At 45.0% G+C, this 25,532-nt stretch overlaps 1 protein-coding gene across 3 annotated transcripts in view; it reads right to left on the bottom strand.

The window, feature by feature from the left end:
- Positions 1–25,532, bottom strand: part of LRP4 (LDL receptor related protein 4) — an 87,692-nt gene that overhangs the window by 8,375 nt on the left and 53,785 nt on the right. For 2 of the 3 annotated variants that reach the window (XM_018082750.2, XM_029964174.1), the window contains exons 3-32: positions 23,938–24,054; positions 21,866–21,979; positions 21,299–21,415; positions 18,780–18,908; positions 18,328–18,447; positions 18,086–18,211; positions 15,666–15,791; positions 15,094–15,228; positions 14,795–14,920; positions 13,587–13,817; positions 13,170–13,326; positions 12,592–12,809; positions 11,463–11,639; positions 10,628–10,753; positions 9,696–9,904; positions 9,012–9,093; positions 8,244–8,349; positions 7,278–7,479; positions 6,764–6,953; positions 6,383–6,514; positions 5,576–5,716; positions 4,763–4,849; positions 4,387–4,558; positions 4,141–4,303; positions 3,667–3,892; positions 1,982–2,285; positions 1,448–1,666; positions 1,027–1,161; positions 666–774; positions 191–335 (exon numbers count right to left, since the gene is read on the bottom strand). In XM_018082750.2, the coding sequence (XP_017938239.1) occupies positions 191–335; positions 666–774; positions 1,027–1,161; positions 1,448–1,666; positions 1,982–2,285; positions 3,667–3,892; positions 4,141–4,303; positions 4,387–4,558; positions 4,763–4,849; positions 5,576–5,716; positions 6,383–6,514; positions 6,764–6,953; positions 7,278–7,479; positions 8,244–8,349; positions 9,012–9,093; positions 9,696–9,904; positions 10,628–10,753; positions 11,463–11,639; positions 12,592–12,809; positions 13,170–13,326; positions 13,587–13,817; positions 14,795–14,920; positions 15,094–15,228; positions 15,666–15,791; positions 18,086–18,211; positions 18,328–18,447; positions 18,780–18,908; positions 21,299–21,415; positions 21,866–21,979; positions 23,938–24,054 (4,641 nt within the window). The remainder of the gene's footprint in view (positions 1–190; positions 336–665; positions 775–1,026; positions 1,162–1,447; positions 1,667–1,981; positions 2,286–3,666; positions 3,893–4,140; positions 4,304–4,386; positions 4,559–4,762; positions 4,850–5,575; positions 5,717–6,382; positions 6,515–6,763; positions 6,954–7,277; positions 7,480–8,243; positions 8,350–9,011; positions 9,094–9,695; positions 9,905–10,627; positions 10,754–11,462; positions 11,640–12,591; positions 12,810–13,169; positions 13,327–13,586; positions 13,818–14,794; positions 14,921–15,093; positions 15,229–15,665; positions 15,792–18,085; positions 18,212–18,327; positions 18,448–18,779; positions 18,909–21,298; positions 21,416–21,865; positions 21,980–23,937; positions 24,055–25,532) is intronic. The other variant, XM_018082751.2, reaches the window with a different exon arrangement.

Genomic DNA, 25,532 nt, shown 5'->3' with positions numbered 1-25,532 from the left:
TCTAACAGAACACCATTTAGAAGTACTTGACTGAAAAGTCAGAGGTGGACAAGGAATGTGCTGAGGGAAGATGTCTTAATAATCTAAGTATAAGAAAGGATCCTCACTTGACATCCATAGTAGCACAGTGGTTTCAGAGTTCCTTTTGTCTACAATTAGCATTTGCCTGAATCAAGGTCCTCTCATTTACCTGTCTGCCTCTGAGGGGAAACCACAATGATATCCATCAATCCCTCAACATTGGCCAAGACTGTCTCTTTGTTCCGTCCAGAGTACTTGTCCACTCTTTGGATAGATTTCGTCTGCCAGTCAGTCCAATATATCCATCTATCCTGCTGCTCAGGGAAACAGCAAAGAAAAATCATAGCTGTTAGCATGTTTAGCCATGTGGACACAAGATACCCATAAAAAAAACATATCCCAGTGGCAGAAGGCCCAAAACAAAGGCCTTTTCAAACCCTTACCCTCTTATCATAAAGAAGATTACTGTCTACACCCCACAGGAGTTCAGACAAACTTCCTCTGTTAGCTCCAGAGAAGATGTAAGTACTCCCCCTCAGCCATCTTGGTTTCCCCAGGCTATAACACTTCCCCGGCCCCAAACTCCACTGTGCAAACTCATCAACACACTACGGATAACAGCACCAGTGGGAGAATCTTCTCACCTGTGTCAGAGCAAAAGGATGTGACACCTGGCTGACCAACACTTGCCGTAGCTTCCCATTGAGATCACAACTCTCTATGCGATCAAGGTGTGCATCAACCCAGTATATTCTGAAGGAACAGAGAAAGAGATGAGCTTCCATCTATGCAACCCCTTTCACTTTCTAGTCATTCACTAGCCAAGATCATGGAATCATAAAATGGATCAGAAAAAAACAACAAAAAAACCAACCCAACAAAAAGCAAACCATTCCTAAAACAAACCCAAACATACAGTGCTACTCCAATAAACAAAGCTAAGAGGGCTAAAAAATTCATTACATCCCTTAACCCTATGCAAGTATAAGAAAATCTTCCACTGACCTCCTGGTGTCATAATCCAAAGTCAATCCATTGGGCCACCCTAGGTCAGTGTTAATCAGGATTTTTCGTTCAGAGCCATCCAAGCTTGCCCGTTCAATTTTAGCAATGTGACCCCAATCTGTCCAGAAGAGGTACCTGAGAAGATAAAAGGAAGAATAAAAGATCATTTCATTTATCCTAATGAAAGTTTCAGTTATGAATGAAACGGCCAGATTCTTTGGTTCAAAAAAGATAATATGGTCTGTAGTCTGGTTCTCAGACTTCAAATTCACCATCTGCCTGACTATATGTCACTTGGAGTCAGACCCTTGCTGGTACCTGCAGATTCACATGGCACATCTCTTCTTGCTTCCACAACCTCCTCTTCCAATCTGCCTCTGTACAGCCCTTCTCCCTGCCCCACCAATAACTCCATACCTACCCCTTCTTGGGAAAGACAGCAATGGCTCGGGGCTCATCGAGGCTGTTATTGATCAGCACTTTCCTGGAGCTTCCATCCAGTCTGGCTACTTCAATGGTATTGCGTCCTGTGTCTGTCCAGTAGAGGTTCCTGGCAACCCAATCCACTGCCAGGCCATCCGTAGTCTTCAAACCCTGACCAATAACAGTTTCCATGTTGCTGCCATTCAGATCAGCCCGTCTGGATGGAAACAAACGACAAATGGCAGTGAGGAATGGGTAGCTCCTGGAAAACCTTCACATCTCCAGATGTTATCACCATCAACCACAGGGCCACTGCATGCTTCGACTTCCTTAATACCTTTTTCCCCACAGTCTCCATTACATTAAACACATCTTCAGCATTTAGTTCAATGACAACATACATCATATGGTGTACCAAAGCATCTCATTCTACCCAATTTACTGGCACACTCACTGTATGGCTCACTGTGCCACAATCAGCACAAGTTGCTGGGTGACCTGGGCACTGGCCAAGCAGATAACTCGTACCTACCTGATAACATCAAGAAATACATCTGTGTAGTAAATCTTGCCATCCACACTATCATAGTCCAGAGAAATGACGTTGTTCAGCTCAGGGACAGGTATGTGCACATCTGTGTGGTCACTGGTGTCCAGCGAGATACGACGGATGGAAGCACGGCTAGAGAAAAGTAGGTAGGTCTCTGGAGAAGAGTCACATGTCTGCTCATCTCTCTTCAGCTGGATACCAGTGGGGCAGGCACAGGAGAAACCAGTGGGATGAGGCAAGCAAAGGTGGGAGCAGCCACCATTACGAACTCCACATTTATTGAAGCCTTTAGAAACAGGGAAAGCATAGTCTAAGGATCCCACAGACCAAAGCTTTATATCAAAGGCTACGTACACACACAACTTGCTAGTAGCTGAGTCCATCCTTACCATCCCAGCCTTGCTGGGAATCTACAGCCCTCCGTACAGAGACACTCTCCCTTCCTCTCCGAGATTCATGGTTGGCAAGGAGAATAGGAAGGCCCAGAAGAAGAGGAATCATTAAATGCAAAATCTTGACCTGCATTCCTTGCAAATCATAGTTTTCCCATGGAAAAAGGAACAGCCAAATGCCCACAGATTCATGCAACTGCAGTTTAACTTTATTACTGCTACAAATGGTAATGCTGATAGAAAGATCCAACCCTGTGGGGAAGCACTGTGACAATGCACCAGAGGCCAGGCTGACAAAGAAGCTTCTGTTTCAACTTAGCTGCACACAGTGGCAAGTAAACAAAGACATCAGAGAAGCCTGCTGAAAGTGCCCTGACGTATTAGGGTCATTTTTTTTAATTGTAAAAAACCCAGCATTGGGTTGTAAAAAACCCTACTTTACTAGGAGGGAATGAGCTCAGAGGATAGGTGCAGGGAGTGGGAAGAAGACAAGGGGGATACGATGGCTAGACTTATGGTCAGCTTTAAGTAATATTGCAAAGTTACACTGTAAAGAGTGATGTTCTGCTGTTAGTAACCACAGAAAAAGCAGCACAGTTTTCTGTAGAAGTACACTGGGGAAATTCTACCAAAACAAAGCCAAAGCACAAAGCAACAACTTCCACTGAAGAACAAGGAGGGAAGATGGGGTTGTATAGGATCCCCAAAGAGTAACAAAGAATTGACTCTGTTACAGAAGAGTTGGAGAGCAGGATATATATTAAGAGCAACTAAAGCTGCAGAGATTTTGCAAAGCAAAGTGACAGACAGGAAGATGAAGCCTGCAATGACTGGGAAAAAATACCAGAACTTGAAATAAGATTTCAGCAACCAGTTTAAGAGGAATTAGTGTCTTTTGGAGTTATAAAAGGGAAATTGTCCAATACCAGTAGACTCTGGTGAAGCCTAATAGGGCATAACTCATTCAGTCCTTCTAAGAAAATTACTCTACTGTGTGTGAGAATGAGGTTGTCACTGCAGTCCAGTGAAGGAAATGGGATAAGGGGTGTCAAAAGGCATGCAGCAGTAAACAAAGACTAGACCTTTAGGGTTGGGTAAACAGGGAAAAGTGCAAAAATAATTAAAGAAGAGGGAAGAAGAAAAGAAAAGCTGATTTTTGAGAAGTTACTCTATCACTCATGCTTTACATCAAAGGACTTTTTTCAATGACAGCTTTGAAGGACTGCCCCAGTCATAACAGACACCCAGTGACTTAGGGGCAGCCTAGGAACTTACCCAGGGGCCGCGCTCTATCAACAGCTTGAATGTCCATGAGGCCAGGCAAGTTTGCCCTCACCAAGATGACATTGGCACCAGTGTCCTTGTCAGCCCTGTGAATGCTGCGGGTTTGCCAGTCAGTCCAGTAGATGTAAGAGTCCAGCAAAGTGAGGCCATAGGGATGCTGCACTGGAGACAGCAGGGTGCGGCGGTTCGCACCGTTGAGATCTGCAGCCTCGATCCGCTAAAGGAAGAAGTAAAACATCAGCCCCATATTAAAGGCACTGCTGCTCTTGCTAGCACTTACTATATCAAGAGGGAAACAGAGTCTAAGCAAGTGATGTTATTCAGGTTCACCCTCCCCCCATTGCCCAAGCCCTCAGAAAAGCTTACATTTCCCTTGTTCTTTTGATAGCTGGCTCAAGAGCTTCAAAAAAGTCCCCAGGCTACCAAAGATCCAAAGACAAATAATGCCGAAAAACAGAATCAGACCTCAGTGTGTGCATCGGCCCAGAGCAGCTGGGATCCAGCCTTATCCACTGCCAGTCCATTAGGCCAGCCCAGGTTGTTGCTAATCAACACTACACGTCCAGAGCCATCCATCCCAGAGCGTTCCAGCTTGGCATTCTCACCCCAGTCTGTCCAGTACATATACCTGGGGAAAAGTCAGCAAGTATTATGGAAAAGCAGATCAGAAGTCCTGTGTTAACCCCTAGATAATCTCTTGACAACACTAACCCCATCTCATGGTATAAAGCTATTGCCCGAGGGCTGTCCAGGTTCTGCCAGATCAAGACTTTCCTCATGGAGCCATCAAGGTTGCCTACTTCAATACGGTTAGTTCCTGTATCTGTCCAATATATCTTCCTGCCAATAGCATCCACAGCCAGCCCATCTGTAGTCAACAGACCTGAGAAAATAGAAAGACATATTGGTCACAGCTTATTCTTCCAGCTTAGTCAGGAACTTCAGGTATTCCTCTTGTCCATCTCATCAGGCAATTGCTTTAGGCTTTGCTTGCCTTTCCGCCAAAAATTTATTCTACCAGGGTGTCAGAGAATTACTCTTCATGCAGCATGGAGGCAAGAGGTTCTCAGATCAAAATATCCCTCACCTGTAGTGATGATGTCCTCAAACTGTGAGCCATCAAGGGCAGCCCGACTGATTTTCCGTAGCGTGCTGTCTGACCAGTAAACCTTTCCTGCATGGAAAAAGAAAAAGAAACTTGAAAAAGTTCAGAACCAAACAAAACCAAAACAAATCCCAACAACCAAACAGCAAAATTCTTAAAAAACTGATCCAAGTCTCTGACTACCAGCTACACCATTCAAAATGGATCTGACTGCAAAGGAATAACAACAGAAAAAAGATTATTAAGCTGAAGCGATAAAACAGTACAAATTATCTTGTTCCAGTTCTCCCTCAAATATGTAGGAGTACTGACAGTCTGATCTTTACACAAGGACAGAGAACATGTAACACTTTACCAGCTAGTAGTAGAGTCCCACATCTGGTTTCTCAAAATGTCCCAGACCACAGCAATCAGATCATCTACCTCACTGTGCAACAATGTGGTTACATCCAGCACAGCATCAGATTTTTACTATACACAAACAGCCACACTCTCAGCTCTACTGTTGTAAAAGGCCTCAGCAGGAGGAAGGCTTTCTTAAATCCAAAACACAGAACCATCTCACTCAATACAGCAGGAGCATTTTTCCATGGTTTTGGAGTTCTCTGTTTTCCTATAAGGATATTCCTTTCCTTATTGGGAAGCAATTATTTGCAGCACATACTAGAAAAAAACCAAACCTACCCAAATCCATAAACTACAGTAAGATCTGTGTCTGGGTGTTTACTCAGACATTTAGATATGAAGTCACTTGTTGCCTTTCAAACACAGTCAGATAAACTAAGCAGTTCAGACCTTCACGAGGATCCACACCAATAGCAATGGTGTTCTTCATGGTGACATTGACTGAGACAACAACATCTGCAAAGTAGGGGATATCCAGGGAGACCATCCGGACGTCAGTCCTTCTGGCAAAGATCAGAAAACTGGTCATTCCTGTAGAGTTGAAAATGAAGAGGTATCAGCAAGGAACAAGTTCAGTCAATTGTATCTATTAAATTCTGGAGGTTACATCCACTTCAGTGGAAAAGGGAAAGCATCTCAGGCAGATCTTGGCTTATGGACAGTCTGTGTACAGAAGCTTTACTGAGCATCATTTAATGCTTCTTTACATCCAAGTTGAAAAGCAGTGCACTCTTACAAGAGTTACTTCTAATATGCGTGAGAAATGGGAATTAGGAGTCATTTTTTTCCCACTAAAGAGAAAAAGTGGATGTATCATGGCCTGAAGCCAAGTGCCTTCCACTAAAAGAGTCCTCCAAATGTGTGTCGATGGGAGGAGTGCAATCAGACCTATTAAAGAATATAGTACCTTGCAATTAAAGAATTCACCTTAAGATTAGGGCAAAAGTATGGGGAAAAATGTGGCATCTGGTTTAGTTGCCCAACAAAATTCCAAGAAAAAATTTTTCTTCATCAATCCAGTAACCAGTAAGTTTCTCCACAGTAATTCCACTCAAATTGAAGGTACAGGCACCAAATGGGTTTTTCAAGGTGTAAAGTAGGTAAGCACATAAAAGTGAACTTTGTTCTCTAACAAGGCAGAGGCAAAATGTAGCTGTGATACAAAACTGCAATGAGGATTCTACAGAGAGGACTCACCAGGGGAGCAGGTCTTGCCATCAGATTGCAGGTTGATCCCTGTAGGGCAGGTACAGCTATAACCTTTTGGAAGTGGTGCCAAAAGGCACAAGTGACTGCAGCCTCCATTGCTAACTTCACAAGCTGTGTGTACTATAGAAAAGAGAATAAGAAATCCATGAGCCAGTGGCACTTGCCCAAAAAAGGGATGCAACAGCTATAGAAATGCATTCTAGAATGCCCTTAAACATCAAGTTGAGAGTTAACTCTCATGCTTTCATATTCCACACAGACACTTTAGACAATGAGGGCTGACAGGTCAGCTTCTTGCAGAAGAGAAGTGCCACACAGCAGAGCCTGAGCAAGCTCTCAGCTTAGTGTGGCTTGGGGTGAGCTCTGTACCTTGTGGCCTGTGCCGATGGAAAACATGAATATCCATAAGATTCTCCAGATTGTCCTGCAGCGTTTTTCGAGACTGCCCAGTCTGTCTATCTGCGCTCTGGATGCTTTTGGCCTGCCAGTCTGTCCAGTAGATTCTCTCGCCATAAAGAGTAAGTCCAAAGGGGTGAGGCAGATTGCTCCCAATCAGCACCTGGTCAGATTGCCCCCAGGCCCCCCCCAAAAAAATATTACTAAGAAGTCACTAAGGAGAAGAGGCTTCCCTTGCCCCCTCTCAACATCATAACATACAGTCACAGCAAAAGGAGAGTGATGAGGCAATGTTAGCGCTCAAAAGGAGCTTCCATTACAGTTTGCAATTGAAAGGGAGCTCTTCTCTCCCAGTGAAAGCAGCTGTGTGCTTTGATTTGTAAATTTCCCTTTCAACTGGAAAAAGAGGCAGGGGCCATCAGCACTCTGTGCTCTAGGACTTACACCTCAGGCTCCCAGACTTCCTCATCAAAGATGGCTTCCTTACCTTCCTGTTGCTTCCATCCAGACTGGCATATTCGATGGTCTTCATGCCTGCATCTGCCCAGTACAAGCGCTGCGATTCATAGTCAATGGCCAAGCCATTAGGCCATGTCAGGTTGGAGGAAATGATCACCAAGCGGTTTGAGGCATCCATACCAGCACATTCAATTTTTGGGTTGGCTCCCCAGTCAGTCCAGTACATGAACCTGAAAAGAAGCCCAGAGAGAAATGAAATGTCCACACTTTTTCACTGCCTCTACAGCTAGGCAGCATTACAGAGATGCAAGAGAGCCTGGTGACTTCAGGCCCTAGCAGTACTCATGTCCAGCCTTGGGTTCTTGTAATATACCTACGATCATACCCAAATTTATATACCTTCTACTGCCCATGGGCTGGCCTAAGTAGAATATGTAGGAAAAGGTTCAAGAAAATAGGTAAAGGTCTAAAAATAAACCAATTATTTACCAGTCTCCACCATTGGCCCTTTACACTCTTGTTGCATTTGTCTTCCAGGAAGACAAGGAAAGAATAGCACACTTTCATTGAAGACCTCCAACACTTCTAAAGCAACAGCTGGCAAGCTTTTTCCTATCCATCCTATCCCCACCTCCACAAGGTCTGAGGATATCCTTCTGACTATAATTGATAAGCATAGAGCTTGAATACAAATTCAACATACATGGGCTTCATTCTCAACAGTTTTTGTAGCACATCTTTAGCTATTACATCCCCAGGATAAACAAATGAAAATACCAGCCAGCTGCTGCAAGCTGTACAGCACAACACAACAGGCAATCATCCCTGCCTATCTTGTTCCATTAGTATCTAAAATCAGGTCTCTAGTTTCAGTCTTTGTCAGGTTGTAGAACAACGGCACCAGTGAGAAAAGCAATTGCACAAAACCAAAGAAACTGAACATCTTCAGACATGCAAGAATTGCTGTGTCATCCCAGAAGAAAGAATCTCTCACCCTCCAACAGGGTCCACCACAATATCTCTAGGTCTGTCTAAATTTTCCCAGATCAGAACTGTTCTCATGGTCCCATCTGTGTTGGAGACTTCTATCCGATCTGTTCCTACAAAAATCAAGAGAGAAAATGACAAAGAGATCAAAGACCTTGGAATTGCAAGAGCTAAGGCAAAAAAAAAATCCATACAACAATGCATTCTTCCCCTTCCATTCGCCTCTGTTCATAGCCAGAAAATAGGTAAGAAATGGGGCTCAAAGTGTCACTTTCCATTCTCTCAAGTCACCTCTGTAGCTGTTACTCATGTGGAGTCCTGTGTGAATATAAACCAGCTCCTTCCTAAGCCCCCAAGGTGTCTACACAGGTGTGAGAGAACAGCTAGAAAAGAATAATCTTCCCTATGTCTCTCTAAACTATGACTCTCCAGCAAGGGAACATCCTCCAAATACTACCTGCTGCACCCCAAGATACGCTGTTGGAATATACATAAACACACACGATCACAAGCTCTGCAGCAAGACAACAGTGATGACTGACTTCTACTATAAATCTTTCTACAGAATTAGTACTGGGGGTACTGCAAAGAGAAATAAACTAAGGGTTGCACCTCAATTCACACTTTGTTACAAGCACGAGATGAAATTGAGATTTTTTTGCTACACAGAAACAGACAAATTTGGAATGAGACAGATACAACTACACAGTTGATTTTCAGTTTTCTTGACTAATAAGGAAGACAGAAGTCTAGATAAAGCAGAGGACCCCAGTACCTGCATCAGTCCAGTACAGCTTGTTGGTGACCCAGTCAATTGCCAGTCCAGCTGGACTTTCCAGGCTAGTGTCCACCACAACCTAAATAAAAACAAAAAGAAAAGATCCTAAGTGAAATTAGACCTTAGTGAAAAAGCACTTGCCCAATGCACTACCCATTCACAATGTTAACTTTCAAAAGTCAAAAGCCCAAGCAGAGCAAAGCCACACAAGAGAGACCATTAAGGACTTAGAAGTTCAAATAAGGCTTACATTTGGAGAAACATCTATTTTTCATGCCTGTTCAAACTGCAAATCCAAATGCTGAACTCAGTTCCCTTCATTTATAGTAATATTAGCCTAAGGGCATGTGCAAAAAGCATTCTCAAGGAGCATGACTCTTATTCCAAATGTAGAACATAACACAGAATTTAATACTTCAGATTTTTAGGGCTACAACAAAGGAATTGACTGCAGCTCACAGCCATCATGCTTCATGTCCCTATACAAGCAGGAAAATACACCAAACCTGTGTATGAAGGGTCTGGTGATCTCACGGCTTTTCTGAGCCAGAACTAGGCAAACTACAAAAAATCCACCAGGAACTGCAGCGCCCTAAAACGCCAGAGTATCCCAGCAGCTTCAAATATGATGCTCAAGCAGTCTCCTGGATAGATGACCTCCACACATAGTTAACACTGTACCTCCTGGTTTGATCCATCCCATTTTGCTCGGCTGATTGAGTCAGTGCTAACATCTGTCCAGTACACATAGTCATCCTTTGAGTCCCAGTCTAGAGCCACAGCACTGCGAACATCAGCAAGGGGGATGACATCATCTGACAGGTCATCAGTGTCAAAGCTGATCCGACGGATGTCCATCCTTCGGGCAAAAAGCAGGAACTTGTCAAGACCTGATCAAAGGTCGAAAGGTCTTCTTTTAATTTCTCTAAGTTCAACAACACAGTGATAGACAGACAATTCCCTGATATATCCACAACCTTAACCACCTATATAATTTCTCATTGGCAAATCTTTGGTCCTTTTTCTTTAACTGGAAGCAAAACACCACTGGGAGAGGATGTGTGGGGTGGATGGGCAAGGGGGAACAGAGTACTTGTGAGCTCTCTCCTGGGGGGTAACCTATGCTGAGAAAACAAAGCCATATTCTTCAAAGAATGGCACAGACCTCCCTCCAAATGCTATTTGAAAATAGCTCTTGAGAATCTAGGAAATAGTTGGTCTACTTCTTTCATTTGGTTGCAAACAAAGAGAAACTGCACCAATGAAGGGGATTGAATTTTTTGTCCATTAGTGACACAGCTCTTATGGGAGCTTCAGGGAGACAATCAGCTGTGTCAGGCAGCACGGTGTCAACAGCAGCCCTGAAATAAGGATCCAAGGATGGAGTTTCTCTGTGTCCCCACCCATAAAGCCTAGTGAGGGCAATGAGAATGCACAACAGGGGAATGCATCAAAAAGGTGAAGCATCCTCTGGTGGGACCTTAATACTTCTAACTCAGTCTACTCAGCTGCATCTCCTTGGAAGCAAGTGCTGCTGATGCTTACTCCCACTGCCAACCCTCTGCCACCCACAGAACATCTGAGCACGCAGACTGTGGTCCCACCTCACTTACTCTGGGCACAGGCATGGCTGCTGGTCTTGCGAAAGCCCGTGGGGCAGGCACAGGTGTAATCCTTGCTGCTTGGCAGGCAGAGGTGAGTACAGCCCCCGTTGTTGTCCCCACAACGGTTTCTCCCTGCTCAAGTAGTCAAACATAAAAACAACCACGCATAAAACAAAGAGTAACAAAAAGAGGAAAAACATCAGCTGAGGTGTCAAAACCCACAAGGATATGGTAACTCATCTACCCAGAAATTAATTGACAATAAGGAAACGTATGACAGAGCTCAAGTACCGCTTGGACAACGCTCTCAGGCACATGGTGTGACTCTCAGGGATGTCCTGTGCAGGGCTAAGAGTTGTACTCGATGATCCTTGTGAGTCCCTTCCAACTCAGCATATTCTGTGATTCTGTATAAACTAGAGCACTAACTCTATTTTTAGGGCTCAATTTTAAAATAAATTTAAATAAATCCACTTCTAGAGCAGATTACAGCAACTGAAGACGAATCAGGGAGGTGTCAGTCATTACTATGACCACTTATGAGCTTTTGCCCCCTCCCAAAACAGCTCTTACATAAACAAGCCCGAGGTATTTCCTACTGAAAGGCCTCCACCCCCAGTGTCAGCAGGGGGAGCTGCGGTAACACCCAACTCCGATTTACCGGGGCTGAGCGATCTCAGCAGAACTGCCGGTGGAGCCAGTTCTGCAGCAGCCCTGGGCACAGCCAGGGATGTACCGACACACATGTAGCGAGTTCAGCCTCACGTGTGGATGATCCACAGGGTGATGAGTGCCTACAGGTCTTCTAGTGGCTCAACTGGGTCTCTACCCTCACTGCAGTTACCTGCTGGCTGACGCTGAGGATGAAGTGTGTGAATGTCCATAGGGAAGTGGAGCTTGTTGCGGATGATCTCCTGGTTCTTGCCTGTGAATTTGTTGGCACTGTTGATGCTCTTGGTGTGCCAGTCTGTCCAATACAGACTGTCCTCAAACACGGTGATAGCAAATGGGTGCGGGAGCCCTGTAAAAGACATCCAGTACAGGGATATAATCAGGTCTAACATGACTCAGGCTAGCAGGGAGACAAAGGAAAGCTCTTTCCACTGCCCCTTAGGCTTTACTACAGTCAACCTGCTCAAATACACTTTACAATAATATAACAGACAATTCCTCTCTGCTATCATATAACCACAGAATCACAGAATGTTAAGGGTTGGAAGAGACCTTAAAGATCATCTAGTACCAACTCCCCCACCATGGGCAGGGACACATTCCACTAGATCAGGTTGCTCAAGGCCTTATTCAACCTGGCTTTGAACACTGCCAGGGTTGGGGTATCCCAAGCCTCTCTGGCTAATATGTTCCAGTGTCTAACCACCTTCACGGTAAAAAATATCTTCCTAATATCTAACCTATATTTCCCCTCTTTCAAATTGTATCCATTACTCCTTGCCCTATCACTACAGCTCCTGGTGAAGAGTCCCTCTCTGGCTTCCCAGTAGGCCCTCTTCAGGTACTGGAAGACTGCGACACGGTTTCCACACAACCTTCTCTTCTCCAGGCTGGACAACCCCAACTTCCTCAGCCTGTCTTTGCATGGGAGGTGCTCCAATCCTCTTATCAACTTTGTGGTCCTCCTCTGGACTTGCCCCAACAGTTCCATGTCTTTCCTATGTTGGAGACATCAGAACTCATGCAGCACTCCAGGTGGGGTTTCACAAGAGCAGAGTAGACAGTGAGAATCACCTCCTTCAACCTGCTGGCCACATTCCTTTTGATGAGGCCACTGATAACTGGGTAGCAAACCCTATCCCTCAGTGGTGGCAGAATTCATTCCACAGTGAAAGAACAGGAAACAAGCACAGAAGCAGGAGCCAGTGTCTCTGAAACTCAGAGTAGCACTGTGCTACTCCACTGTCTTTACTGCAGAGAGCATTCCCTGTAGAGAGTATATAGATAGCCCTTTTACTCACCTTGGCTAATAACAGCCTTCCTGTTCCGCCCATCGAGGTCAGCCCTCTCAATGACATGATGTTTGGCATCCACCCAGTACATTCGATGTCCTGCATAGTCAATAGTCAGTCCATTGGGCCAGAAGAGGTGTGTATCCGCAATGATGCGACGGTTAGAGCCATCCATGTTGGAATACTCAATACGGGGAGTGTTGCCCCAGTCAGTCCAGTAGATAGTACTGGAGGAGGCAGGGAGAGACAGGCTAGAAAACTCATGGCCCACATACTGCACCCAGCATCACTCCCTATCAGGGCAAAACAGTCAGTCCTGTGACCTTGAACATGACACTGGGTCACAGCCATGGGAGAAGGGACGGCCAGCAAAGTAACACCCAGCCCTTTCAAGCCGCTGAAAGCTGAAGGATCCAGAGCAGGATTAAGGCTCTGAAGGCTCCCAGTATTGCCAGGTTCCCCAGACTCACAGTACCAAATGAAGGCTTGAGCCCAGAGGCAACCTTTGTGACCAAGAATGGGATTTTCAATGCTCACTTGGAAGCACGTGCATGGAGGGCTCATTGGGGTCCTACATTTTCACTTACCCCTCCATAGGATGTAGGGCAATTGCTCGTGGCTTCTCCAGGTTCTGCCACAAAAGCACTTTCCTGTGAGTGCCATCCAAGTTTGCTACTTCAATTCGAGATGTCCCAGAGTCTGTCCAGTATAATTTGTCATGGATCCAGTCAATAGCAAGTCCACCTATCTCCAAGAGAGAATTAAGCACAGAATGAAACCATGCATCAGCACAAAAAAATAGTTCCCTTTTTCTCTCCACTTCAGAAGAGGCCCAGTTCAGTCCTCCTTGCCAGCCAAGATTAACTCCAGTGGGACACTCATCTTACACCTATTCCATCCAACCCATACCCTTGCTCAGGGGGATTCACTTCATTTTGAATGCTGGGTACCCACTTTTCTCCACTCACCCACCCCAGGCTGTTGCCTTTTTTGTGGTGACGCACCTGGGCTCTCCAGCCCTGTGGAAACCACCTCTTCCACATTGCTACCATTCAGATTGGCCCTCATGATGCGATCAAGCGTGACATCAGACCAAAACACCAGCTCCTTGCTGTGGTGGAAGTCAAGGGCAATGGCATTTTCCAGGTTGTTCAGGAGCAGCGTATACTCTGAGCGATGAGGCAACACTTGTCGGATATCAATTCGATTGGCAAAGAGCAGCACTGGCTCTGGCCCTAAGAATACACAGAAGGACAGCATTAGAGTATTTGACAGGGTCCTGTGTACCATTCCCTCTGCACCAAGTCCCAGAACATAGTTTTGCAGTACTGGCAGCAAGAAATCAACCCCCAAATGCAAAACACTTCAGAGAGCTGTTTCCACATCCTCAACAACTCAAAGATGAGCAGTTTTAAACCTTTTGGCAAACATTAACTCAGCAAGAAGTAATCATGCCAGGTCCCACCTAAGCCGCCTCATCTCAACCTCTGAAACCATACCACTAGGCAGCCATTTGGCAGCTGGACAACAGTGGTTTTTTAACTATATCCATCTACTAGCCATGCAAACACATGCTCTACTACATCTTCTACCACAGACAGGACACAGCTGAAATGTGCCTCAGCCAGATATAAACTCAGCAGGTACTTCCACAGCAGAGAAAAAAAACCCCAAAACAGTATCAACATCCTAACATCTTAAGACTTTAAATGGAATTTCTAATTCCTCAGCTCCTACATTAGAGGAATAAAGTTAAACAAGTGTATAGACGTCTTCAAAAAAAAAAGGCAGATGTCCACACAGCAGCCATTCACAGCATTCAGGATTGGTGACCAGCATCAAAGGTCAAACCACAAGCAGGTGTGACATAACATCACTGACTGGAAAGGTTAAGACATTTCCTGAATAGATACAGAAAGCTGGTTTTGTCCCAGGGTCTGGGTCACCAGGAATGACAAGGGACTAGGAAAAGAAGCTAAGGGGGCTCTTCTGCTGACAGGGAAAGGAAACAGTAGTCAAAAATCACACAAAATTTTCACAGGCATTCACCAACAACCTGGGCATATCTAATACAAATCCAGGTACTTCCTTTTGCTCACATGTTGGCTTGGTGTATAGCACAATGCTGCCAATAAAGCATTAGAGACATAATTATGAGAACTGGACCAACACACACACCCCAGTTGTGTTGGCAGGTTGAACTCCCCTTTACCTAGAGCTTTGCAGCTACGCTTGTCAGGTCGCAGCTCGTAGCCTTGCTCGCACCAGCACTGGAAGCCTCCTTCACTGTTGGTACAGCCTTGGCTGCAGTAACCTTCCTCAGCACATTCATTCACATCTGCATGTTACAGAGAAAGGGAGAAAGTTACTATTACATAGATCATCAACAAAGCAGGCAATCTCATCTATAGCTTGCTTAATGCTTTCACGCTCTGATTTGCGCCCTGTCATAGCCATCAATTTCAGACGTATCAAAGCAGTAGGGAGGAGGCTACTGCTCCAAAAGCCCACCTTGGCATGATCGGCCATCTTCCAGGAGCCTGTAACCTGTGTGGCAAGTGCACTGCACCATCCCTCGTACCATCTGGCACTTCTGAGCACAGCCACCATTGTTCACATTGCAATTCTCCTCCCCTGTTCGTGGACCTGCAAAAGGAACACGTGAAGATAACTGAGCTGAAACCACAAGGCAGCTGCTTTTGCCCTCAGCTGTTAGGCAGCAGTCACCCTTCAAACCAGGCTGAGCGAGACAGAGAGGACACAGGCTGTGCTGGAAGTTTCCTCTTCACAATCCTCTGCAGGCCACTACTAAACCGGACAACAGAGCTCAGAATAACATGTTTTTAGGATTCACTGTCTCTGCAGACAAACATTGATATTTGAGATCATAATCTTCTTCTCATTATTCCTTGTGTGCAGCCTGTAACTGGCAAAACCACAAAGGCCTTTTTCCTCAGTCTTCAACTCTCTCCCATTATCACAGTCCAGGCTTGCTTTCTTACTGTTCCTCAGTAACAACAGATTGACTCCCATACATTACAGTGGCTCCATTTGTGTTTAAGACTGAACTTGAGAGGACTTACGGCAGTTTTGATGTGGGCTCTCATCACTGCCATCTTCACAATCATTTGCTCCATTGCACAGCTTCCTCTGGCCAATACAACGCCCATTCCCACACAGAAACTGGTCTGAGGCACACTGAGGGGTGCCTGCAATAGGAGGGGAAAGTAGCACACCACAGCTTACTGCCACAGTGAAGAAAAGGATACAGAACATTTTATAAGATTTGTTACAAGCTTTTCATATGAACACAAATCCATGACTTCCTCTTTCCTTGAATTCAGCTCATCTCACACAACTTACTGTTCCACCTATCTTTATGCTGATTTGCAGGCCTGCAAACTCTCCTCCAGTCTGAGTCCATTGTTGCTTTACTGTGAAGTTCAGCTAATTAGTTTCTCTCAGAATGACCAGAAGGCCCTGGTATAGCTCCCTTTGGTTCCAGATTCTACAATCCTACTCAGTGTGTAAAAAGGAAGAGTCAGTTCTTCACTTTAATCATCTGATCTGTCACCCTAGCATGGCTATGGATCTTAAGCCTGCCTAGGGAGGAGCATCTTGTCCAGCCCTAACTGCACTGTGCTGGACTTGGAATGAGATTTACATGCATCCTTAAAATCTGAGCTCAGGCAACAGGATTTCACACAAGCTACACGCTTAAACTTCTGCTGTTGGTACAGAGACTGTACAGAATTCTTGTAAGTAAAGTAATACTGTTTGTAGGTACTTTACCAATCTGATTGTTTCTTCAGCAATAACTGCACTGTCCTGTTGCCTCTTATTTTCTGTACCTCTTAAGCTGACTTGGTTAGCAGTTCCCAAATCATCACCCCCTGATAATCTTAGGAAGATAACAGGACAGTTACCAGCAAAGAAACAATAAGACTGGTAGACTGCATGTAAGCAGCATGGAAAAGAGTAGTTATGAGATAACAAATACAGTTAAGAACTAATGGACACCCCAACTGGGAACATAAAACCAAATCACATGCAGATTCACTTTCCAGAGCACAGAAATACTTAATATGAAGGATGATGAAACTTGAACTTAATTTGTCAATATTGCACATGAAGATCCTTACTTACATCAGTTGATCACATTATTTTAGGAGTCTTCTCTCTGTGGCCAATAAAAATACAATTCTTTTCTAAAACCAAGAAGATTTTACCTCTTGCTACTGACATTGGGACACCACAGTATGTCACTTAGATGAGTCAATACACATTCTGCTTGGAAGTCTCAATTTAATTTTTACCTCCTGACTGTCACCATAGACCTAAAGCAGAACTGCACAACTAACCTTACAGTAACAATAGCTGTACTCAACCACCTTGGGATTGGTTTGAGGTGGAAAAGTTGAATTTCAGGCTCTGGAAGCTTGACTTGGCTTCTGGGTGGCAACTGTTCTTTCAGTACCTCTAAGTACTTTTTTTATCAGGATGAGAAAACAGGGTTACCAGTTGGTCTTTAAGTACAATTGCTTTTTCCAGGATCACCACACTGATGCTTATGACAGCTGACCAGTCTGAAGCAGCTGCTCTCAAATGGCTACAAAGTGTGCTTGTCCAGGTCCTCTGAACTTAGCTATCCTTGTAGAACATTCACACTTCGCTCCGCAACAGCCCGCCCCAAAACAAGGGGTACAGTGCCACAAATCCATTTTGTCACCTCTAAATTCTGGTTAGAATACACTGATCCAGAAGGGTCAATACACCTAGCTGGGCTCCACTCACTAGGATAAATGGATGGATCAATACACACTATTGCTCAGCAAGGCCTTTAGGCATCCTGAAGGCATTAAGGAAAAGAGAAGATTATAGACATTCCCTGAATCCTACCACAGCACTAGAGTCTGTTGAAACTCTCCATTTCTCTATAACCATTATCACACAAAAGAATGGCGATATGTGAAATGATTACCAGAAAAAGTGACTCCTGAGCAAACATCTAAGAGGAAAACTGACACCCTTAACCTCTAAAACAAAGGCTTTACTCTTCCCTTCCACTAAACATCCTTTTTGATCCCATTGCCTGCTAGAATTGCTCTGCAATTTCAAAATGTGGCACGAAAGCTATCCCAAACTATCTAGAACATGTAAGTTAGACACAGTCCATCTGACAAAGGTAGTAACAGTGCACATTATTAATGTTTCCAAGTCTGAATGCAATAGTCTCAGAGCTCTGTGGTAATTCACAGTGTAGGGACAGGATAGGAAGACAGAGGGATCTGATACTTGACCAGAAAACACCATCATCTAAAGTAGTTCAAGCACACAGACTTCCACAAGTTTGCAAACATGTAAGACAGACCACAAATCCCATTCTTTGGGAAGGGCAGAAACTCTAGGCTGAACACACTGAAGCAATCCAAAAGAGACTTCACCACCTATTACCTTGAGGATGGAAATATTAGCTATTAAGCAGTAAGGCAGCAGGCCAAACCTGTGTTCTCACAGTTCTCCTCGTCACTGTTGTCGGAGCAGTCATCTTCCCCATCACAACGCCAGGACAGACGGACACAGCGCCCTGACTTACAGCGGAACTGGTCAGCTGTGCACATAGATGTAGCTGAGGGACCAGAAAAGCAAGAAGGATCAGAAGTGACCCAATTACAAAGCTAAGAGTCCCAAACACTCTTTTGCATCCACAGAAACTGAATGCTTCCACCAGTTTCCAGCACTCACTGCAGTTCCTCTCATCTGACTGGTCATCACAGTCAAAGTCTCCATCACACCTCCAGCCAGCATTAATGCACAAGCCACTGTTGCACATGAACTCTCCAGAGCGACAAGGCTGGTGAGATGCTGCAGAGATGGTAAAAAATATAAAGAACAAATTCAGACCAACGTAACATCCCCAAAGCTCCTCAGTACCCCTTACCCTCCATTATTATGAAACTTAGTCCTGAATAGATTTCTCCCAGAAACTGCTTTAATTCCTGTAAGCAGAAGTGCACTAACTACAGAGTTCTCATCTCACTTTCAAGAGTTACAAAAATCCTAATAATGAAAGAGCCAGCTTATGTGTGAACAATTAGATCGCTGTCTACACTGCAACCCCTCTCCAGCCAATGTAAAATCCATTTAGGTTTGCAACTCAGATTCTTGGACCAGCACATCACCCTGCACTAACTTACAGCAGTCAGATTCATCAGACCAGTCCCCACAGTCATCGTCACCATCACAGTGGTAGATGTCCAAGATGCAGCGTCCATATGCACACTGGAACTCCTCCAAGCTGCAGGTGGTAGCTGGAACATCTGATGCTAACAAGAGAATCAAAGAAAAAATGTATGAGGTGACAGGGAAGCAACCTTCTCAGTCCAATAATGGACTAGCAAGTATTCAATGGAAGGGGGTTAGAAATTACTAGCCATTGTTGCATATCTCTGCATGACTTGTATTACTGAGAGGAACTTGAACGCTGCTTTTGCTTCACTAAAAAGCAGCTTAAACCTATATATAAAGACACCCATGCAGACAATCCACTAAAAATAATTTTAAAAAAAGTTACACAGGATGTTAGTCTATAAACATTTAACTTTTCAAGAGCCATTAAATTCTAGAGAAGCAAACAGCTATGAATAAGGAAGAGGATCCAAGAGTGTCACGTTCTATCTTATACTTGAAACACTATGTATTAGTAACCTCCAGAAAGTGTTTAAATTGCTTATTAAATCCGAAAAGGGTAGATACAAAAATAGATGGAAAAACAGAGACATCTTTTGGGGTAGCTCTATATTAAGGATTGAGGAATGTCAGAATGCAGTGTTAAAGTAGGGAGTGATTCCTTTAGAATTTTAACAAAAATAAGCACTTGAGGACCAAAGGAAAGAAGCAAGCAGCAAGATGCCCAGGTCTGCACCTGACCTTTGAGGATTTCCCCCTCCCTTTCCTCTCAAGCTCTCACCAAAACAACCATGCCTTTTCAGTAAGGAACACTGTCAGAGAGATGACTCTGGGCAAAACCCAATAGACTCATGGTCAAGGATTTGCCTACTGTTCTCTGTTCAGCAGTACACTAAGTGGGAAGGGATGGAAAATATTCTGAGTCCCACACAACAGAATCTGACACCTCTTCTCATACTCTTTGGAGAATGAACTGTATATTTCAGGCATACAAGTCTCCCAACTGAAGAGCTCTGAAAATAAATTTATTAAACAAAAGATAAAAGAAAGACTGAAAAGAAAGAATAGTCTGGGAAGTGAATTACATCTGTCTCTCCAACCTGAAGTAGTTGGCAGAGCCTGCAGAGCTTTAATTCAATGAGTGTCCAGCAGCTGGATACGAAAATGTGTGTTCACGTGTGCCTCACCAAAGGAGTCTGAAAGCAGTGTTTGGGTCTCCTTGAGGAGAAAATTAATTCAGTGACTTAAATTATTACGCTGTATTATTCAGTTATAACACACACATCCCCAAAAGAAAAAGAAAGAAAAAAAACAAAAAAAAAAGAACGGTGCAGTCCCACCTTGTCCTAGATGAATGATAAGCATGACTGGAGATAAGGAAAAGATGACAACCACATGGAAGAAGATAAAAGAACAGGAAGTAGCGAAACTGAGCTTCTTAGCAAGTTACTTAAAATGCCTTATAGAGACAAATGCCAGTCAGGACTGAAGTAGCATTCCACTTCAGAGAAGCAGGGGCACCAGTCCTGGGGTGCCCCTCCACTCCCATAGGAGGCAACGTTGGATCATCTCCCCTCCCTTCCCGAGTGTCTATCCATGGCCTTCAGTGAAGTGACAGGCAAGGGAGAGGGGAAAAGGAGAGGGAAAAAGGCTCCCTTCCTCCTAGAGCCCTTTCCTGGCTCAGAAACGTTTGCAACCCCTGGCTTCCTGCCAACTCATTATCTGGAGAGATAAAAGACAACTCCCCCATGTATCCACTCCCCCTGCCCTTCAGGAGATGATGGCCCTGATCCCCCTCCCAGAGCCTTTTGAAGTTTCCTGCTATCTAGAACAAATTCTGCAAAATGCTATCAAAGGAGAGCAGGGTGGGGGAAGGGACCACTGCAAGTTCCAGAGACACAGACAGCATTCACTGACACAGAAGACAGGCAGTGTGGGTCAGGAAGGGACACAAACTCCTGTCCCACTTGCTACAAGCCTGTGAAGGAGAAAACAAACGTTGTGGCTTCTCATGCCCTTCCCTTCCCTTCCCCGTCAGTCACTTTTTGGGCAACATCCTGCAGAAAGCACCTAAGTGAAAAGAAGCTGGGCAAGCAGGCAATCCCTGTAGCGTGCAGTACCTGAGGATGCCGTCAATAAGCAGAGCACCACCCCTCTTCCAAAATTTCAGTCACGAGTCAGACAAAAGAAAAAAGAAGGGAATAGTTGTCTTCCCTTCCCCCCTGCCCTCCAGCTCCAACAGTTTTATATAGAGCTATCTTCAGTAAAGCATAAGCCTCCTGCTCTGACTCAAGGTCACAGCCATGAGAAGGAACAGAGAAGCAGAGAGGCATGGACAAAGTATGCCTGTGAGGTAACACAAGAGAGACACCATTCTCTTGTGCCCTCTGGGGTAGGCAGCTGAAGACAGCATAGCTGCCAGTACAGGCAGGACTAACTTGTTTTTGATCTCTGCTGCAGAAAACCCAAGACAAGTGCAGGTCCAAAGGGCTATTTCCTGTGGTTACAAAGGAAGGAGAGCACTTACGGCAATTCTCTTCATCTGAGCCATCCTTGCAGTCTGTGTCACCATCACAGAACCAGTGCTCAGCTATGCAGCTGCCGTCACTGCAACGGAACTCCTTCTCTGAGCACTTTCTCATATCTGCAGAGACAGCAATGCAAACAAAGCTTTGGCTTTTATGAGAGTACCCAGAAAATCACTGTAGCATCCTCCAGAAGCTCCTAGGGCACCCACAAATGAGAGTTCTCATTAAGCCATACATACCCATGTCAGGCAAGGCCTGAGCAAAACCATCATTGTTCATTTAACTGACACACAGTGCTGGATTCAAAAGGAATCCAATGGGACTTCACAAGTCACAATGTCAAGGAATAAAAGGTCTCAAGTGATTTTCTTACCTTGCAGGTAAGCCATATAGCCTGAGATCCCAAGCAGCCAGCCCATGGAATGGAATATCCCACAAGCCCAGCCCAGAAAAGCCAGCTGTCAGTCTTCACCATGCTCAAGGGATCCTAGAGCTGCACAGGTTGGAGTCTGCACAACTCCTTTTAAAGTATGGGAGGGCAGTACTTATAGAACCACATTACTCACCACACTGCTCATCACTGTTGTCCCCACAGTCATTGTCACCATCACAGTGCCACAGGCTGCGGATGCAGTATCCATTCTGACATGAGAACTCATCTTCCTCACACTCCCGTGGAGCTGCAGGGACACAATGGGCACAGGGTGAAGGCAAGGCAAGAAGATTTAGCTTGCAGAACACCAAATGTGTGACATGTTACAAATCGAGCAACATTGTCCTCCAAGGACACCACAATGTTGGAGAGCCAATTCTCCCAACAATAGCAGGAGAGCAACTGCAAGACTTCTTGAGTGTCTCTCTTCCATTCCATTCACAAGTCAACAGTACAGATGCCTCTAAAAATTGAGAACACAGGTTGAAGGAAGTACACAGAACACAGAGACGAAGCCACCCATCCTGTGCTGGTATTCTAGCACAGCCCAAGCCAGACTTGAGATATCCCTGCACAGGAAAAAAAAAAAGGCAATCCAGGCCTCTTTTCAAAGGAACAAATAACTGCTAATTGTATTATATTTCCACCTTCTTTTCACAACAATGCCAAAGCTGTCTTCAAAGGAAAGGAGAGGGAAAATTTGAACTTCCTCTTCTGAACACCCCAGTATTTGCAGCCTCATTCCACCCTCCTTGTCAGTCTGCTACGGAAGCTTGCCTGCAGACCAGTGAGGAAAGGAAAGGGACTGCAAAATTAGCACCCGAGGACTTCATCCAACAGAAACCCTCCTAGGGTTACTGCTAATCTAAAAAGACCCTTAGGAATCTTTTATGCACAGAACCTTATCTTCTTCCTTTCATTAGTCTCTAAATCTTTTGGTCACACTCTACTGCTGTCAAAAATATGAGGGCATTGCAACATTTTATGAAAAACAGAAAACCAAACAGACACCAACTTACATACCTGTTCTTTCATTAATATATTTGAATAGACTGGAGCTTAGTCCTGAGTTTCAGAGCATCACACATGATGTCAACCCCTGAACCTTGCTTCCCAGCCCTTTGCCCAAAAAGAGAGGCAAAGATCAGGGGTATACTGATCAAAAAGTGAATTGATTTCCATGCAAGGAGTGGACAGGGAATACTTTACAGCCAAGAGCTTTATTTTCACATTTCTTGAGATGGGGTTCCTTCATCAGTGTCACTCTGGAGCAGCATGCACAAAACTTTTGTAGAATTCAAGGGCTGCGGAGTGATGCTTACTAAGGAGCTGCAACCACCTCAACCAGAGAGTAGAACAGTTCTGCTCCCAACTGCAGCCTGACGCCAGCACAGTTACAGCAAAGCTGAAGCTCCAGTGCTACAGAACATGTGTTGCCAAGTACAGATCTGATGACTTGTTGTGGAGAATGAAAGTTGTATCCCTGAACACCTTTTCCTAATGGAAGCCAACCACAAGTAACTCTTGTCCTCAGCACAAAGGGGAAAGGAGGGGGCTGAAAGTCAAAGACTCAGGCAAAATTTCCTCCATTTTAATAATTTGTAGAAGCACATCAGCAATGTTCACAGCTAACAGGCTACCATGGCAAATCTTCTGAGGATGGCACCCCACATGGCAGCAGACAGACAGCTTTCAGGGAACCCGTCTCTGTGTGGGCAATATCCTTACAGCATCTCCCTCTCCTCAAGGAGCTCTGTTTGAAGGGACAGGATGCTGATGACAGCCCAGCACCACAGAAAAGTCAGACAGTGGAACCTGAGGCCACAGGAAGTCAGCCAGACATCCAATTCAGTAAGATTTGGCAGGGGTTAGGTGTTTCCACAAACAGGGGAGGGCACAAAGAGCTCAGCTCAGGGAAGTGCTTCATGGGATATTAACTAGCAAGGCTGCAGGGCATAAACGGTTCTACAGCTGGATGGAGAAGCATCCCCTCCCCCCAGAACAGGCAGCTAAATAGCAAGCCAGGTGCCAAGACAGAAGGGCTTAGAGGTACACACCTCTGTCAGAGTCAAGATATAGCTTACTTCAACACAGAAGTCTGATTCAGTGAATAAACTCTTCAATTCCTGCAATAAAAAGGGTCAACTTTCTCTAGCCATGGCAGGCGGGCACTGCACCCACCCTCTTCCCTCAGAGGTGACTTACGGCAGTCCTGTTCATCAGAATCATCCTCACAGTCATTGTCTCCATCGCAGACCCATGACCGGCGGATACATTTTCCGTTGTCACAGTGGAAGTCCAAGGGAGAGCAAGTGGGCAGCACTGCAAGAGCAAAGAAACACCTCATGGAGCTGCAGCCAGCTTCCTTCCTGAAAGTAAAGTTCCTTCCCTCCTGAGGGAGCAGGGCTACACCTCTTCGAAACAAAAGACATAAAATTTCAAGTCATCAGGAAGAGCTGTTCCTCAGATGGGGGGCAGGGTAGGTCTGTAGCTTGGCAGTCTCTCTTCCCGAGAGAAACACTGACCTTTCCACAAAAAAGTAGCTGCTGCAATCCCCACACTGAGTTCTTTATTTCTCTTTCATCCTTGAGCCTGCTGTCCTCCCATAACTGCACTTGTTTTTTAACAAGCAAAATTATACTATTAACATCTTACCTGCCTAGTTCCTAGTGCAGTCCATCCTGTTTCTATTACACAGCAAGTTCTTTAGAGTGAGAACTATAAGAAGCAATGTTTTGGGGAACAGGACTTTACAAGGTAACATGCTGTAGCATGTGTTTCAGCATGGGGACTGCCAGTTTTTTTGTCCAGAAATCTGCAAGGAGAAGCTTCGAAGCAGGAATCCTCTGCTGGGGGTAATTTGCTGTACCTCAGGTGTGGGCAACAGAATCCAAATCCTGCTAGAGGTTTCCAGAAGGGACAGAAGAAGAGGACAGGGATGGGATGATGCTTGCCTACACAGGAGTCTGTTGGCAATGGAGTGGAACCACAAATCCACAGTGTTTGAAGAGGCCTGGAGCCACAAAGCTGGAATTCAAGGGGGAGCATCAGCCCTGTTCTTCCCCCCGCAGATGAGAGGAACACTCAGCCCCAGGAGGTTCATACTTTTAAGTGCTGCCAGCTGTGATAGGCAAGGGGCTGCACAAGACTGTTCCTGACAGGTGTGTCTCCTAAGAACAACATTCGCTGGGCGATGTGAAGAGGCGAGGGCTAGAAAGGCTAGTGCCTGAAACCCTTTCATCCCAGCCCAGCTTGCCGACAGCATCTCCCATCTGTCACCAGGCAGGCCAGCCCTCCTCTGCTATGCTGCTACTCCTTCCCTTGCCAACACTCTCCTGGAGGTGGGAGTATGAAAAGAGGGAGGTGGGTAAAAGAAGAAGGTGAAGACAGCAGCCACACACAAAAGGAGAAGGATTAAATAAGGAGAACAAACAGTCACATTTTCAGCTTTTCCAGCTTTCTCAACCCCCTGTTTCCCCTCGGCCCAGGACTGCTGCCAGCGTCCTATGACAGCAGCATGGATTATACTAAACTGAATCATTCACTGCTCTCTATAGCAAGTCCTCCAACATATCTCACCAAGGGACTGTCCTAAAAGCCCCCCACCATAAGAATACACAAGACTAGTGCAGTTAAATTCAGACTTGCTCTAACGTCTCTTTTTCTAACCACAAATTCAGATCATCTTCTCAGCTGTTCCTGTAGTGTGGCAGGCATAGGCATTTCTGTATCTGAGAACATCACTGCAGATGTAGCTGCTCTCAACACTCACAGAATTTGGCACTGGCCCTTAGGAAAAG

The sequence above is a fragment of the Manacus vitellinus genome, unplaced genomic scaffold (assembly GCF_001715985.3).
Source record: "Manacus vitellinus isolate BGI_N305 unplaced genomic scaffold, ASM171598v3 scaffold_6_pilon, whole genome shotgun sequence".
NCBI lineage: Eukaryota > Metazoa > Chordata > Aves > Passeriformes > Pipridae > Manacus > Manacus vitellinus.
This window is presented reverse-complemented; position numbering and strand designations above follow the sequence as displayed.